The sequence below is a fragment of the Synchiropus splendidus genome, chromosome 2 (assembly GCF_027744825.2).
Source record: "Synchiropus splendidus isolate RoL2022-P1 chromosome 2, RoL_Sspl_1.0, whole genome shotgun sequence".
Lineage (NCBI taxonomy): Eukaryota > Metazoa > Chordata > Actinopteri > Syngnathiformes > Callionymidae > Synchiropus > Synchiropus splendidus.
Genome location: NC_071335.1, coordinates 35,817,219 through 35,833,736, shown reverse-complemented (window position 1 = coordinate 35,833,736; position 16,518 = coordinate 35,817,219). Strand labels below are relative to the sequence as shown.

Below are 16,518 nucleotides of genomic sequence, written 5' to 3'. Positions count from 1 at the left end.
CCCCTTTGGTTTTCCCCTCCTTGCTGCTCGGCCTACAAGCCCAGATGGCTGAGGCAGAGACGCAGCCAGGCAGCAGTGTGTTCACAGTCACACGCACAGTTGTGCATATACAACACACGTCCTCATGACTTTTTGCCATTACGTTCTCTTTTCTCTCTCATTAATGATAAAAAGCCCCAAACAACCACTTTTTGATAAAGTTTTTATGGGCGCTTTTTTGCCTTTTGTCACCATCTTTTAGGACATCTGGTTGACCTTTTTTTTTTTGACAATTTTTCTATTTTCAGGGAGCGAGAAAGTGTCCGTCCCCTCCAAAGGCTTTGCGTATGTGGTTCCTATATCCATATATTTTTGATCTGCTGACCATTAAGTCGGTCATTGATTGCTTTTGCCTTCTGATTGGATGTGGATTTAATGACGTCACACTCCTGATCCCAATGGTGGATCCGTTAAAGTGTGTGAATATTTTCTCACTGCAATCTTTTTCTCACTTTTTTTCTTCACTCCAAAAGACGAATCTTGATCTGCTCCCCGATGATAACCACATCTTAATTTTCAGCGCGTGGTTTTCCAAGTGCTGCGACTGGATTTGTCAACATTTTGGCTGCTTGGTTTATTCCTTTCTCTCTTGCATGAAGAGCATTTTCGGAAAAAAAAAAAAGCTTCTTGTTTTTTTCTTTCATTTCTTAGTCAGGAAGCTGACCTTTATTTTTGGAAGCCTTTGCGCAGACAAATACCTGTTAACATTGACAAATGAATCATTTTATGGAACCCGAATCATAACGTGTGTTTTAAAATCATTTGTTGAAATATTGTGTCTTCACTCTTTCCCTGTGACTCTCTTTCCTCTCTGTCTTTCTCTTTGTTTTTCCTCTTAATCCTCCCTTCACTCATCCAGGTGCCCTCCAGATAGAGATGAGCGAAGAGTCTGACCAGGGTAAATATGAGTGTGTTGCCACCAACAGTGATGGGACGCGATACTCCACTCCGGCTAACCTTTATGTTCGAGGTGAGACCTGGAAACGCTGTGAAATCTCTTGACTGACTCACAAATCTATTAAGATGTGCACATTGTGTCCGTGAATGTTTCAACTGTTGTTGTGCCCATGGAACCATTGATGGGCGTGCTACGTATGAATTGTCATAAACTTCACAATCGTAAAGTGATATATGGCATATTTTCCAAACAATTGCAAGTTCGAAATAACTATAACATTTTCATTTATATATATATATATCTTTGTCTAGCATAATGCCCCAACAGAAGTAAAAAACATAAAGGACATATAAGGCTGATTCATAGGCTAAAGTCTAAACCTGCACATGAAAATGAAGGGAGGAGAAGACAGATAAGTCAAAAGTCACAGCCCTAGTGTGGGAAAATTTTGCTTTCGAACCCAATGAGCCAGGTGAGACCGACAAGAGTTCTCATGGGTGACAATGAAGCAGTTTTAGTGAGTGCAAGGTTTGTGGACAGAAACTACCAATGTATGTATGTAACAATGTTAAAAGTGATAGTATATTGGAATCAGGGTGTGTTTTTCTTATTATTGACTGTTAAATTACCATTAAATCAGTGGTTACTTTAGTCCGCAAATATTGTTGACAATAATATGGTTTATCTGCAATAATTTGTGTGAAAATGAATGGACCAGCAAAATCTGTCGTCGTGACAGGGCAAATATGCATTTGTTCATGAGACATTTCTATTGACAAAAGCACGCGCTTTAGGTCGAGGAGGTTTACAATCTGGTTGGCTGCACCACCAACCTTTATTTTTATTATTTTTATTTGTCCATCCACAAAGAGGTTCTGACTTCTATAACAAAGGTTTTGCATCACCAAAGTTATTTTTATTGATTTAAAAAAGAGAGAAAGATGGGAATGTTGACATCCAGGAAGTGCTAGAGTGTTGCCCAAACACGAAGCAGCACAAGCTAATATTGCAAGCAGAGAAAATCACATTCACTGATGAATTGTTTTTTGTTGTCAATGTAAGCGTGATGAAATGTGCCACGCACACACACGAGGCAAGTGCATTCTGTACTTACACCGGGTGGAGTGGTTTATTATGCTGGCTGAATGAACTCGTGTCTCGCCACATTGGCCACTGCAAACCATGAAATGCGTGATCTCTGATTTACATCGGGGTGTTGCTAATGCTATGCTCCAGTTTCAGACTGTAGGTCAAACTCAAACAGGCACCTTAGCAAAGTGACTTACTTGAGTAACACAAAACTGGTTTGTAGTGCCAAGCTTTGTGAATTAGGGTCACCAGCTCAACAGATTCTGCACAGCGTTCTATACTGAACTCTTTGGTTCCCACTTGCTTCCTCAAAACTCCAGGAGCAATTCAGAAAAAAATGTGCCTTTCACATTCTCTGGTTGACACTGCCTGCAAGCCACGGATAATACAACTCATGGCAGGTGCTGCAGGGCATGTGAAATTGATCAAGGTCTGCTTCAGCGCCCCAGGCTGGATTTTTTGAGATGCTCGCATTGAAGCAAAGTCTGTCCGCCACTAATTACTGTGGCGGTTTAAATATCTACCTGTATCAAATTGAATTGAATGAATGGTTGTTGAACCTTGATGGTCCATTTAGACAGCAACCTCCCGAGTGACTGAGTGGTTAGTTAGTTAGCAAGTTAGTGTGAAAATGGGAGGTGAAAAACAAGACCTCAGATGAAAATGAAAGTCATTCACCACCTTCTGAGAAAGTAAGCTGATTTGGAATTGGCACTGACCTCAGCCCAAGCTGGTTGTCAAAGCGATGGTCCCGAAATTTTCATCTTGAAAGCAGGATAAATGTGTTTAGCTAGTTACTATAGTACCCTCTGTAACTAAAGATTTTTTTTTTAAAGATGAATTCAGATTGTGGCTACGATGGTATGCCATCTTATAGTCGGTGGGGAGAAAAGAAATGCAGAACCCCATTTAGTTGAGTTATTTTACCATTTTATTTGTAGTATTTGTTTCTGAAAACGAATGTGGCATAAATAGTCCAGAAAAATTTTCATGAATCTGTGTTCCACGAAACCTTACTTGGTGTCATCAACGTCATCAGCAAGTTTCAGACATTCTTGGCATTTTTGGGAAGAAATAAGAGCTGCGTTCAACCCCAGGCTGAAGGGAGAGCTCGAGCTATTAGTCCCACTGTCTTCCCTTCATAACCTTTCAACCCATGGGAAAAACCAAATTACTGTCGGGTGGAACTTGTACGTCTCCTCCAGATTTGACAGGCATGTCAGCTCCTCAGGCACTGCTTCTCTCCTTTCTCTCCATCTCTCTGTCTCAGACACACCACATGCTAGCACACAATCTGGCCAGTTTTTTTGAAAAACATTTTTTTCATTCTGAGAGCCAGTCTCTCTGCTGTTTGCTCTCTCACCAAAAAAAAAAGGGCCATAAACAAAAAGCGTGTTTTTTTTAGAGTGCTCCAGGGAATGTGGAGGAATAGCACACCCAACCAGATGAACAAACACTCACAACGACGCCGTAAAGATAAAATAAATGCGCACGTATTTATGGGCAGAGGGACGCTCTTACACAGTGATGTGCATCAAGCGCTCCTAGGCACAGTAAATTTTTGCAGTTCAGCTCAGTGGGTGTCTGACAGGAAGTCTTCGGAGACCATCAGCTGCGGAGTCGGCCTTTAACAGAAAGGCTATCACTGTGCCGGGCGTGTGTGTGTGATGTGTTTCCGCTTTACTTCACTCTCTCTCCTCACTTTCCCGTCTTCCTTCGGCTAACTTGTTTTCTCTGATGTTTACCCCTCTTTGCTCTGCTCCTCCTCCCGTCGCGCACTGTCCCACGTCCCTCTGCAGAGCTACGAGAAGGTTGGTACTGGAACAAGTGTGTCTCATTGGAGTCTTCTTTTAAGGATTCATTTGTTTTCCCACCTCATCCGTTTGTTGTCGTGCGTCTTTTGTGCCTTGCTGGGGTTTTAAACCTGCCTCTTGTCTTTGACTCCTCCGAGGCTCGCTACTGCAAGACTTTTGTATTTTGTTCCCTTTTTTTTTTTATCATCGTGTAAGTTTGAGTGTTTGCTGTGAGCTTTTTGTTTATTGTTTTTCATGAAATATTCATTTTCAAAAACACTCAATGAATAAACCATTCGTGTCATATGCACTGTTCTGTTGATGTTTCCGTCTTAAACGCCATCCAGATACGATACAGTTCCCTTATTTATTCATGAAAGATTCTACATTAATATCGCTTCTCATGAAAACTTTGCAGTTTTCAAGTAACTCAGGCCAGATGGCTAAACATGTTGAGCCGGTTAAGCCTCAGTTTATCAAGTGGCAGGGAAGAGGAAGAGACCCAGACTTCTCCTCTGCCCCAGCTCTTCTGGGGGAAATACAGAGGCAGACCGCAGAGAAATTAATTTCTCCGGTCTGTCCTGAAGCCTCTCCGGGGCTTCCTCTCAGTTGGACGTGCTCCGAACCTCACCAGGGAGGTAACCCAGGAGCATCCTGGCCTCCTGCCCAAGCTACCTCAACTGGCTTCTCTCTAGGGGAGGGAGCATGGTTTCTAGTCCCTGACTCTTGTCAGATGACTCTCGTACCATAAATCATGACCAGATCACCAATCGCACCTGTCCTAATCCATGCCTTAGTGGAGTCGAAAACCTCAGTCAGATTCTCAGCATTAACCATTAACAAAGGCGCATGTGAAATGAAAATGTGTGACATCACTGTCAGTGATGTTAATGTGTTGATCTATTTCCCCCAGTGCGTCGCGTTCCACCTCGCTTCTCCATCCCGCCAGCTGACAGTGAGATCATGCCAGGGGGGAACGTCAACATCACATGTGTGGCGGTGGGCTCCCCCATGCCCTATGTCAAGTGGATGCTGGGAGCGGAAGACCTCACGCCAGAGGATGACATGCCAATCGGTCGCAACGTATTAGAGCTGACCGACATACGCCAGTCCAACAATTACACTTGCGTTGCCATGTCGACACTTGGTGTGATCGAAGCTGTCGCACAGATTATTGTGAAAGGTGAGCGTGTTTGCATGAAGTGCAGTGGGTAGTGGGTGAAATATCAAGACTTCACAGCGAAATACATGACAGAAGTTTAGTTTAGGTCGTAACAACATGAACTCATCTTGATCGTGTGAAATATCTCATCGAGTATTGTCGCGGTGGACAATACTCAACATCTCAATTGAATAAACTAAGTGTAGAGCATCTGTGAAACATATTATTTACGTTTATTTAAATGTATCAGTTCGTAATGCAAGAGCTTTTATGACAAAACAAGTATCCTTAAAAAAACACTCCAACATCTGTGAGACTAATAACAAAGATTTTGAGAGAAAAATGACTCAATATTATGAGAATATGTGAAGATAATAACAAAAAAGAAATCATAGAGAAATATACTGGTTTTGATAACTTAAGTTAAACATTCTCTGGGAGGAAAAACAAGGGAAAATATCTTGATTTTGGTAGGGCAAAATGTGTAATTTTAAAAATAAAGGTGAAGTTCATTTTAGAAACGAGACAAGGAGAGAACATGTGTAACTTGCATTAAATTTAATTTATTTATTTGGAAAATATTGTATTATCTTTTTTTTATTTCATTTTTTACATTGTGTGGGTTGTACATGAGCCATATAGCTGTGTACATGGATTTGTGTTCCTAGTGTCAAGCTACCAAGAGCCAAGAATTCGACTAAATATTTTCCGATCTGTCTTCAGACGTGGTCGACAAAAACCACCAACTCCGTCTAAATTGTCCATGAGAAGTGAGCACAGTGAGAGTTTATCGCCGTGGTAGTCATTCAGAAACGGTCTAACTCTCTGGAAAAGCCATCAGCATTAAGAAGAGAGCAGCTATTGAAAGAACCGAAGCAACTATGCAGCTAGATTTTCCATTGCACAGAACTGAACCCACATGTCCTCCTTAGCTCTGCCAAGGGCTCCGGGAATGCCAGTGGTGACTGAAAGAACTGCGACCAGCATCACACTCACGTGGGACTCCGGCAACCCCGAGCCAGTCTCCTACTATATCATACAGGTGAGCCGTTCAGAGTCGGTTTAAACCGTAGCAGTGTTTGATCAGCAAAGAATGTCTTCACTATCCGTACACTGACTTGCTCTGGGATTATTTCCAGCATCGCGCCAAGGGCTCCGAGGACCCGTACAAGGAGATAGACGGAATTGCCACGACGCGTTACAGCGTGGGCGGCCTCAGTCCTTATTCTCATTATGACTTCCGGGTGGCTGCCGTGAACACAATCGGTCAAGGCCCATCCAGCGAGGTGGTGGAGGCTCGCACTGCGGAGCAGGCTCCTTCTTCTCCTCCCCGACAGGTTTGAGACGCTCAGTGACAGTGTGAAGTTTGCAGCTGGGGTTTCACAATCTAAATGGCTCTGCAGGTCCGAGGTCGAATGCTGAGCACCACAACAGCGATAATCCACTGGGATGAACCGGAGGAGCCCAATGGTCAAGTAGTTGGATACAGAGTCTACTACACATCGGACAACATGCTGCCAGTCAATCAGGTGAAGATGTGTTTTTTTTCTTTGTATTTAAAGTTGATGTTACTGAGTGGCGTTGTCCAGGATTTCACTGTCCACTGATGTGTTTAGTGGGAGAAGCAGATGGTGCGCAGCGCCAACTTCATCACCATTCAGAGTCTGACGCCCAACAAGACGTATTACATCCGAGTGTTGGCCTTCACCTCAGTGGGGGACGGACCTTTGTCCCAAGATCTGCAGATTATTGCCAAAACCGGAGGTGAGAGTCAAAAGGTGATGTCAAGAGCCACGGCCATGGATTAACATTTGCTTCCCTTTTGCTAACAGTCCCGTCCCAGCCTTCAGAGTTCAAAGGGGAGGCCAAATCTGAAACGAGCATCCTGCTGTCCTGGGTAGCGCCACCACAGGGGGGGCCAGACAACCAGATCACTGGATATGAACTGGTGTACAGGAAGGTGGATGAGACTGAGGAGGTGAGGCACATCAACCACAGACTGAAGCTTTGGATTTTTCTGAACAGAGAAGTCAGAAGATGTGACATGTCGATCCGTTTCACTTTCGAATCACTGCTCTTTAATAATTCCGGAGACATCAGTGCTACTGTAGATCATGTCCTTTGTTAGACAAAATCAAAAACCACTAGTGAGACAGACCGAGCCGAGATGAAGACCACGGCCGAAAAAAATATAGATGCAGTTACACCATGACTTTCTTTAGCTGCGTATTGGAGTTGAAATAAAGTTGAAATAACTGACTATATTATTTAAACAGCAAGAACATCTACAGAGAGACAGTGCGTGTCTGTCGCAGGAGCTCATGTTAATGTTCCCACAGATCAACTGCGCGTGTGTGCTGTTAAGGTCTGATGCGACCACTGCGAACTTACAGAACCTTAGACAATTGAGAAGTATCTAGCCGCTTTAAAATATACTTGTTGTTGACTGTGACGTACCTTGCAATGCTAATGCTACTTCTGTCATTTAATTTTTTTTTTTTTTAAGCTTGATGTGTGTTTAACGTTGAGCTGAGATCATTCAACCATTCAACTTCAACCATGTTCCACCCCTGACAGAAGAAGGTGACCTTTGAGCCCTCCACGTCCTACCTGCTGAAGGACCTCAAGCCGTTCTCCACCTACACCTTCCAGCTCGCCGCCAAAAGCAAACACGGAGTTGGCGCTTATACCAACGAGGTCACCATCGACACGCCTCAGACATGTAAGCCCATTTGCGTTGACTAGTGCGTGAGTGTTGGTGAGTGTGTGCGGAGGCGTGTTCCATTTGTGGCAATGCAAGAAAGTATTCCTACCTTCCGCAATGTCTCTTGACTTGAATTGAGAGTTGATGCCTTTCCTGCATTGTTACAATGAACCGTGTAAACTTACCTCAGATTTGATATTTCAACAAAAACAGTGGCAAGGTTAGCATGTAGGAGACATCAATTTGTTGAAGGCTGGCAGCCAAGTTGACAATCAATCTGAGGTCAGTGTAGCGCAGTTGTAAAGTGGCAAAGGATTCTAGATAGAAGTGAGGTCCCGTCCATCAATCAAACCACAAGTAAGTTTGGCAGGTATGTTTGTGTTTTTGTCACCGTGTGTTTTAAATCACTCAGTCTTTGTCATCAATCAAGCATTTTCTGTCAAACAGAGAGTGACACCAGCCATCTTTGTTTCAAGTCTAGCTGGTCATTTTTTCTCAAGAGCTTTCGTTCGTAGTGTTTTGTTTTCATTTTATGTTTCTTTGTCTTTTGTTTTCTGTCTGTCATCTGCTCAATTCCATCCCCATACATTCATGATCCGACCTCACCCACGTCACCACCCACCAAATAACTTGCACACATAACCAAATAACATTTTCCCCAAACAATTCCTACTGTACGCTCTCAAAACTGGCCACTCAGTTCCTTCAGCGCCTCCACAGGACATCACATGCACCAGCCCCAGTTCTACCAGCGTCCTGGTAAGTTGGGCACCACCACCTCTGGAGTTTCAGAACGGCGTCATTTCCGGATACGCCATTCAGTATTCCACCACCGAGGGCAATAGAACTATGAAAAGAATCACTGGGATTCCTCCGGAAAGCTCTCCCTATCTATTGGAAGGCTTGGAGAAATGGACTGAGTATGGCATTACGGTACAAGCCCAGACAGAAGCCGGAGACGGACCCGAAAGTTTACAGCTTCTTATCCGCACGGAGGAAGATGGTATGTTCCTAAACAAATCCCTCTCTTAGGATGTCCGCTCCACTAACAAAGGCTGTCACTAACACGCTACTAATGAGCTCACAGAACCTCGATGCTGCTGATTTTTGATCTGCAAGGATGATGAATCGACCGCGAAATCCTCAAATGTGCCCCTGCTGATCCACCCCTGCTTTTCATTCCCCAAGGAAGCCTTTTTTTTTCTTTTTTTTTTTTTTACCCGGACAGCCACTTTTATCACTTTTTCCCACATTTTCTCCTTTTGTCTTAACACACTTACTTCTGTGGAAAACCTTTTGGACAAGCTGTTCCCCAGTCTTCCCCCCTTTTGAATCTTGCAACACCGAGGGTGCAGAGGAGGCTGAATGTTCCCAGGCGAAAATGCATATATGGTCTGTGGGGGTGACATATTTGGAACTGGGTTCATTGTCAACCCAACCAAATATGGATACAAGAGAACCAAACATACGGAATTATTCATGAAAACAGCCCTCAATTGAATCAGTTTATGACAACTTTCACGATTCAGAAATTGATATGGCTACATGTGTTTCACTATAATGAATCAAACTCACGTTGTCAGGGTGGAAGCTTAGCGCAGTCCAAGCTGCTAGCAACATTTCAGTTGACTTGTCAAAACTATAGCCACATTATCTGACAACCCGAAAACATTGTCATCTGAAAAATGACGTCACATGAACACATATTTATTTGAGTGATTCAGTTGTATCCTTGGTTCCATTAAGTCATTAGCTTTTTTTTTTTTAGGAAGTGAGTTAGTCTTAGTTCTTTCTCCATAAAAGAAAAATCTAGATAAAACATGCGCACCCTATGGTGTTCCAACATTTCCTAAACCATTTATATAGTAATATGTTCAGAACTTTTCAAGTCGTGATTGTAACAGACAAACAAACAAACAAACAAAAAGACAGATAAATATCAGCCATTTGAAGTCCACAAAAGGCATTGAGCAATCGCCTTTATGTTTTTTTTTCATACATATATGTATTAATTTTCATAATCATAAAGGACAAACAAAGACAAAGAAAAAAAACACCCACCCAACCCACCCTCAATACCGACTTACTCTCAGTGTACAAAGTCCAGTCACATAAAGTCACGATCACAGCAGAGAAAAAAAAGATTTCTCTTGTAGAAACTGCATAAAAGGCGTCCAGATATCATAGAAGTCATGCACTTTGCCTTTTGATTTATAGGTCAGTTTTTCGAGAGCCAGATTGCTGGACATTTCCCTGATCCGTTGACCAACTGTAGTAGCTGAAACATTTTTCCAATTCAATGCAAACAGAAAATTATCAGTTTTTTGTTATGTGCATTAATAGAAAGATTTATAGGAAACTTGCGCGGATCCAAAGGAATTTTTATGTTTGTTATTTTTGAGATCAAGTCCATTCTATCCCTCCAGAATCTTTGTAATTCTTCACACTCCCACGTAGAGTGGAACAAGGTCCCCTTCTCCTTGTTACATTTAACTCTGGTATATTGGGATTAAAATGGTGCAATTTTAATATAAAATCGCCTCTATATTTACGAGATTTATATTCCTTTTAAGCTCCTCTTTTGATACTTCAAGTTCAGTACTGATTTCTAAACATTGTCAATGGAAATTCTATCCAGTTGGATTCCAGTTGTCTCCTCAGTTTCGTGCCTGCCACATGCTTCTTAAAGGGCATTGGATTTTAAAATCGAACCGCAGCGCTTTCTGTGATACTGAACAGTAATTATGGTTTTTGAATGTTCCACTTTAGCTAGCTCTGACAGTGGAATCGAAAAGCATTCCCAAGCCAGGGAGGAGATGTCATCCTGACATCTGGTCTGCCTGAGGTCTGTCAGCTGGGAAAGCTATCAACGGAGGTGATCGGATGTCATCCTTGAGACACAAAATATGTATTAGGCTTCTGACTCTATGTGATCGGATTTCCTTGACATTATAGAATAAAATAGAGAGTAAACTCTATGACTGTCAAGTACCCGTGAAAGTTGTTGAATTCCAATGAGTAAAATTTGCATCCAAATATTTCAGCCTTCTTTGCGTCCACAGTGTTTTTCCTATCTTCCAAACAATGTGCTGATTTTTCCTTTTATTTTGGACAATATTTGCCATCCATTTTCAGTCAGCTATTTTTTGTATGCATTTGGTGTTTAATATTCTTTACATCCACATCCAGTTTTTAAGGTGAAGAATGTGGTGTTGTCCAGCATGCTAGAGAGGAAGAGCAGTTCCTGGCAGCAGGAGAGCAGTTTTTCCTGATAACAGTTTCCTCTCCGACTGCCTGCCCCTGTTTATCTGCTTCGGGCACCAAATCCTTTTCTATCTGTCATTATTATCTTCCTCTACATTCGCTTCTTATCTGTCACTGCTTTTTTACTACATGTTTTTTCTTAAAGCACTCATTTTTTTTTTTTTTTTTTACTATTTTGACTTTTTATACCTGACATCACAGAAGTGTAACACTTTTTGGCAAATATTTTTGAGTAATTTTTTCGTGGTTATTCAAGATACTTTGAGATTTTTCACAATGAGAGGAGGAGCGTGAGAGTCTTGAATGCTCATCACCTGTAAAACCTGACCTTATCCCAAAATGCATTTTTAGTTCCAAGTGGCCCCCCGCGGGGAGTGGAGGTGGAGCCTGTCAATGCCTCTGCCATTAGAGTGAAATGGCGGGCACCGCTGCTGGAACTTCAGCACGGCCAGATCCGAGGCTTCCAAGTTCACTATGTGAGGATGAACTACGGCGAGCCACAAGGTCAGCCGCTCACAAAGGACATACTCATCGAAGACTCGCAGGTAACTACCGGCCGCAACCGCCTACAAAATATGTTGATACATAGTTGATCCTGAGATGCACAAGTTGAATCGTGTGAAATATAATTCACATTACCATGCATCAATATATTTTGATAATTTGTTGTAACATTTGACACCTAGTTAAAATGAATTGATAAATCATTTCATATGTAAAACATGTGAATCATTTTAAATCTGCTCTCCATCTTGTATGAATTCACAGTTGCCAAATTTTAATATCAACTTTCTCTCTTTTATTGCCACTGCTCCATTCCTTAGTGGGGATACGATGAGTCAAGCGAATATGTGAGTATTCACTTTTTTTTTTTGCTTTTAAATGAATAAAAATCACTGAAAATGAAAATCAACAGGTCACTGACAGCAATGCTTTCTATAGCCATGCAGCAAAAATGAATTTCCGCACTTTCAAAACTGACATTTTAATTTTTACTTCATGAAAAAATCCTCAATAGCAGCATTTTTATTGGCCGCGGGATAATAGTTCATGCATATTTGTGCAGATAGAGATAGCTTCCTCTTAAAAAAAATCAGTTCTAGCTGCCACACTTGTCAAGAAATGTGATGGTTCTTATGTGTGAGCTTGGAGATGTCCACGCTCCCCAATTATGCAGCTTTCAGCATGTGTGGTTGCTCTCAGACGAAAGGGAAAATTCACTGTAGGCTAAATATGACTCATGGCTCATAGCTCTCAAGTGGTGAATGTGATGGACATCTTCAAACTCGCCCCAACACATAACAACCATCACATTCCCTGACACACTCCTTCAAAAACATTCTAAAAAAAAAAAAAAAAAATCATGGTTGTCGCCATCTTTGTTGTGCCGCAAGAGCAGGGTTTTTTAAAGGAATGGTCTCTAACTTTACCTCCCCTCCTGGTGCAATATCAAGTGGTTAATAAATCCACTGTTCTGTGCTTTTGCTTCATATGAAATTTTGTGTTGCCTGGCAGGAGGTCATCCTCCCCGACCTGAAGGCGGACACTTCCTACTCTGTGTCTGTGGGCGCGTACACTGCCAAGGGGGATGGTGCCCGCAGCAAACCTGTGACTGTATGCACCGCTCTTCCATGTGAGTGTCAACAAGTGTCTCTTTGGAGTTTTGTAATTACTGTCATTAGGGGTAAAAACGGTCGTTGTAGGATGACGTGTTCTAGTTTTGTGTTCAGAGAGGACAGTAATTACAGCAGTACCGGTGTCACCAGTGTCAAGGGGTTATGTCTAGAAAGCATAGATGTATTAAAATAAAGTACAAAGAGACTCATTTTTGGAGAAACATCTGGTGCTCTGCTCCAAGAGCCTTTGTTGTTTACATGTTGAGCTTCATGGAGCAAACAGGTAAAATGAGCCTTTGTGCATCTTTATGGAGCAATTTTTACCTGACCTTCTTTTTGTTTATAAATGTGACTCATTTTTTAAGCAGGTCTGTGTCGACACATTTTATTTTAAGATACCAAAAACACTGTGAAATGAACCACTGTCTTCAGCATAAAGGACAAAAATGTATGTGACAGAAATAGGGAAAAAGGAAAGAGGGGGGGAAAAGGTCTTTCCACCTGAAATGTTGTTAATACAAATTTAAAAAATCTTTTATTGGGCACCATTGTTTTTAAAATCTGCTTCAAATAAATTCAATTAAAAGCGCAGTTTTAGTCCCACAAAGATCTTGGTACATTTATTGGAGTACATTTCTTTAACTGAAGCCACAGACACACAATGTCCACTTTAAATGACACAAATGGCTTCGGATCTGTGTCATTGATTCAGCTGAGTTGGGGGTGGTGAGCTGTTCCACATGAGGGCTGTGTGGATGCAGGTTTACTTTCCCTCCAAACAAACAACTCCAGACTGACACTCGGCTGATCATAGTCATCAAACAGATGATCGGTTAAACTGAGTGCTCCTCATTGGTTGGAACAAAAATCTGCACTGACTCCTGCTCCTCTGTGGAACCATTTGCCACCCTAGGTTTAGGACATTTTCCTTGCTCACAGCAGAGTCACACTGTCTAGAGCTGAGTAGCCTGAAGACTAGGGACCCTTATGTAGATCATTGCAGGACATTAACTGAATACTCTGGTTTATGTTTCTGACCAAGGACTAATTCATCATCTTCTGTTGCTGTTTGCTGCGGATTGCTTGCTGCTTTGCTTGAGGTTATAGATAATGGGCAACACAATTATACCGCAGTGTTGTTTTCTCTGTTTTTCTAGTGCCTGAGAGGCCAAAATTGCTAGTAAGCGCCACAGATTCTGGCACCGCTCTCCTTCAGTGGTACCCGCCACCCAACCCACCCACTCCACTTCAAGGTTACCGCCTCACCTTCGGCCGCGTCGACGTTCTTCCCTTCACAGTGGTGGAGTTCCCCACCAAGGAGAACCGCTACACAGCCCAAGACATCCATAAAGGGGCTAATTACGTTTTCCGACTTTCTGCCAGAAACAAAATGGGCTACGGCGAAGAGGCGGTGAAGGAAATAAGCACTCCAGAAGACACCCCGAGTGGCTACCCAGAGAACATTATCTCAGAAGGAAGTTCTGCCAATTCCATTCAGTTAGCGTGGAAGTCTGTCCCACTCATTGAGCAAAACGGGAAAATCCTGAAGTACTCAGTGCTCTTCAAGGATATAAACAGTCGAGGAAACGCCTCAGAAGTTGTGGTGCCCACGCCAGAGTCCAGCGTGTTACTGGATGGTCTAAGTGCCGATACAGTGTATGATGTCAGGGTGTGTGCGTTCACTGCTGTTGGTCCTGGGCCCTACAGCCCTGGTGTCCAGATAAGGACCCAGCGGCTGGACCAAGGTAGGACTCACGCTCACATATTAACACTCCATCCTCCTTTTTCAGAGGGAAACCACATGCATCTCTTTGCAAAGCACTTCTCACTCACACAGGCACATCTGGTTTCAACATCCTAAGTGTCTTTTTTTCCGTTGTCTTGTCACTGTAGTCTCATACCAAACATCCTTTTCTGAAACCAAGGTAAGAGTCATAGGAATATCTTTGACCAGTCACACAAAGACTTTCTAACCACAGTAGGTAGCTTGGGGCTGGTTCTGTAGACTGGTGCAGAGGTAAGACCGGTTCTGTGGTTCTGACACGTGGAATCATTGGGTCGTCTTCTCTGCTGTCATTTTTCTATCTCAGTATTTGCCACCAACTTCCGTGTGAAAGCAGCTATGAAGAATTCCATTCTGCTGTCCTGGGAGATACGAGACAAGAACCCCACCCAGCCCTTCACGGTAGGTCACTGTTTCGCTACGTTGGAGTAGACACAGGACTTCTCACGGTGGCCATCGCTGTTTTTTTGTTCAGATTCTATATGGAAAGGGAATGTCGGTCGAGGTGGACGGAAAGCAGACGCAGAAACTCATCACCGGTTTAGAGCCAGACACCCAGTATTCCTTCCTGCTCACCAACCGTGCGAACAGTGCGGGCGGCCTTCAGCATCGCGTTACCGCTACAACGGCACCGGACATCCTAAAAACAAAACCCATAGTGGTGGGGAAAACCAACGTCGACGGCATGGTGACGGTGCAGCTCCCCATTGTGCAGACGACAGCCAAAGTCAGGTGACGAAAGCTCCTACGATTTCTTGTTAGATTCTCGGAAGGAACTGTTTGTTGTTCTCTCTCTTGACCCACAATTCCTTTAAAGGATTACTCGCTGTACGTTGGCAGCAAATCAAGTTGAGGAAATCCCACTCACAAGGCTGAACCAAAACACGAAACTCATAATCTCATCTGTTGGCTTTCCTAACACAGAATCAATCCGCACACCACATGGATTATTGTCTTTGTTTGTTTGGGGGAAAATTATAGTGGGGACACTTTCTAATCCCCATGTGATGAACTTTTAACAACAACATTTTTAAACCCTTCTCCGATAAGCGGGATTCAAATTTGGGACGAGATTACATTTTTTAAATCATTAAATATTTCTTTTATGTCCATCACTTACAGATTAAGCCACATTTTTTTTTTTATTCCAGAAGCAGTTTAAGGTGTTGAGTTGCACGCACTTTCATTTCCCCACTTTTTACCAATAGCTTTGTGAAACATAAGAATAGAGGTGGTGAGGAGCGTAATCACCCGGGGACACATGAATCATTCTCCTCGGTGTGATATTCTGCGATAGTCTCCTCGCTGCTCGGGGATTCCCCCTCTACGCTGCTACTTTTTCATTGAATGAAAATATGGCTTTTGTGTCTGAAACATACGGCTGGTGTGTTTCAGGGGATACTATGTGGTGGTGGTTCCCCTGAAGAAGCAGAGAGGTGGCAAGTTCCAGAATCCCTGGGAGGATCCGGACCAGATGAATCTGGATGAGGTAAAGTTAAAGACAAGCCTAGTGTTCGGACTTACTCACAGTCATATTCTTTTTCTGTAACCTTGTCAATGGCCCTTCTGTGTGCGCTTCTCACGGTCCATAGAAATAATGTTTCCATCACATGTTGAAATATTCATCAGACAAGACACCACTTTCCCAGACAGCATCAGCCAACTCTGACCAAAGATCTGAAATCCGGCATCCAGACTGTCTGCTTGTCCGCCCTGAGGTCGTCTAACTTTTAGAGGAGGGTGAGTCGGTGGCGGTGGTTCCTCTGTGAACCACCCTCTCCCTACCCTCTCGACAAGGAGCAGCACTCTGTGATGACTGAGCTCTTCATCCTAAGCGAGCCGGATCCCACTCCCTGACCTAATTAAACCAGCTACCATATTCTGTGGAGTTTGACTGCAGCGAGGAGCTTTGCCTTTTTCGCTCGCGACTTTTATCATTCTGTTGGTGAGGCAACACATTTCCTTTCAAGCCAAGCCCCTTAAATGAGACCCAAATTGAGCTCCCGTACTCCACCTGAGTTCAGCGAGTAGGCTGGGATGGTTGTTCCGTGTGGATCCTGCCGATAAACAGGCGCCTTTTTTTGGTCTGGAAGCTTGCAGACCTCATGTTAGGCCGGTGAAATAGTTACACCTTGTCCCTGAAATGATATCTTACTTTGTGTTATGATGT

General features: G+C 43.0%; 1 protein-coding gene across 28 annotated transcripts in view; it reads left to right on the top strand.

Annotated features, from left to right (window-relative positions):
* Window positions 1–16,518, top strand: part of LOC128754658 (receptor-type tyrosine-protein phosphatase delta-like) — a 191,454-nt gene that overhangs the window by 145,268 nt on the left and 29,668 nt on the right. For 6 of the 28 annotated variants that reach the window (XM_053857435.1, XM_053857431.1, XM_053857427.1 and 3 more), the window contains 17 exons: window positions 899–1,009; window positions 3,826–3,837; window positions 4,733–5,002; window positions 5,914–6,023; window positions 6,121–6,318; window positions 6,385–6,510; window positions 6,598–6,745; window positions 6,814–6,959; window positions 7,559–7,703; window positions 8,386–8,688; window positions 11,301–11,494; window positions 11,774–11,800; window positions 12,465–12,582; window positions 13,723–14,310; window positions 14,656–14,750; window positions 14,824–15,080; window positions 15,744–15,837. In XM_053857435.1, the coding sequence (XP_053713410.1) occupies window positions 899–1,009; window positions 3,826–3,837; window positions 4,733–5,002; window positions 5,914–6,023; window positions 6,121–6,318; window positions 6,385–6,510; window positions 6,598–6,745; window positions 6,814–6,959; window positions 7,559–7,703; window positions 8,386–8,688; window positions 11,301–11,494; window positions 11,774–11,800; window positions 12,465–12,582; window positions 13,723–14,310; window positions 14,656–14,750; window positions 14,824–15,080; window positions 15,744–15,837 (2,942 nt within the window). The remainder of the gene's footprint in view (window positions 1–898; window positions 1,010–3,825; window positions 3,838–4,732; window positions 5,003–5,913; window positions 6,024–6,120; window positions 6,319–6,384; window positions 6,511–6,597; window positions 6,746–6,813; window positions 6,960–7,558; window positions 7,704–8,385; window positions 8,689–11,300; window positions 11,495–11,773; window positions 11,801–12,464; window positions 12,583–13,722; window positions 14,311–14,655; window positions 14,751–14,823; window positions 15,081–15,743; window positions 15,838–16,518) is intronic. The other 22 variants (XM_053857436.1, XM_053857433.1, XM_053857432.1 and 19 more) reach the window with 8 other exon arrangements.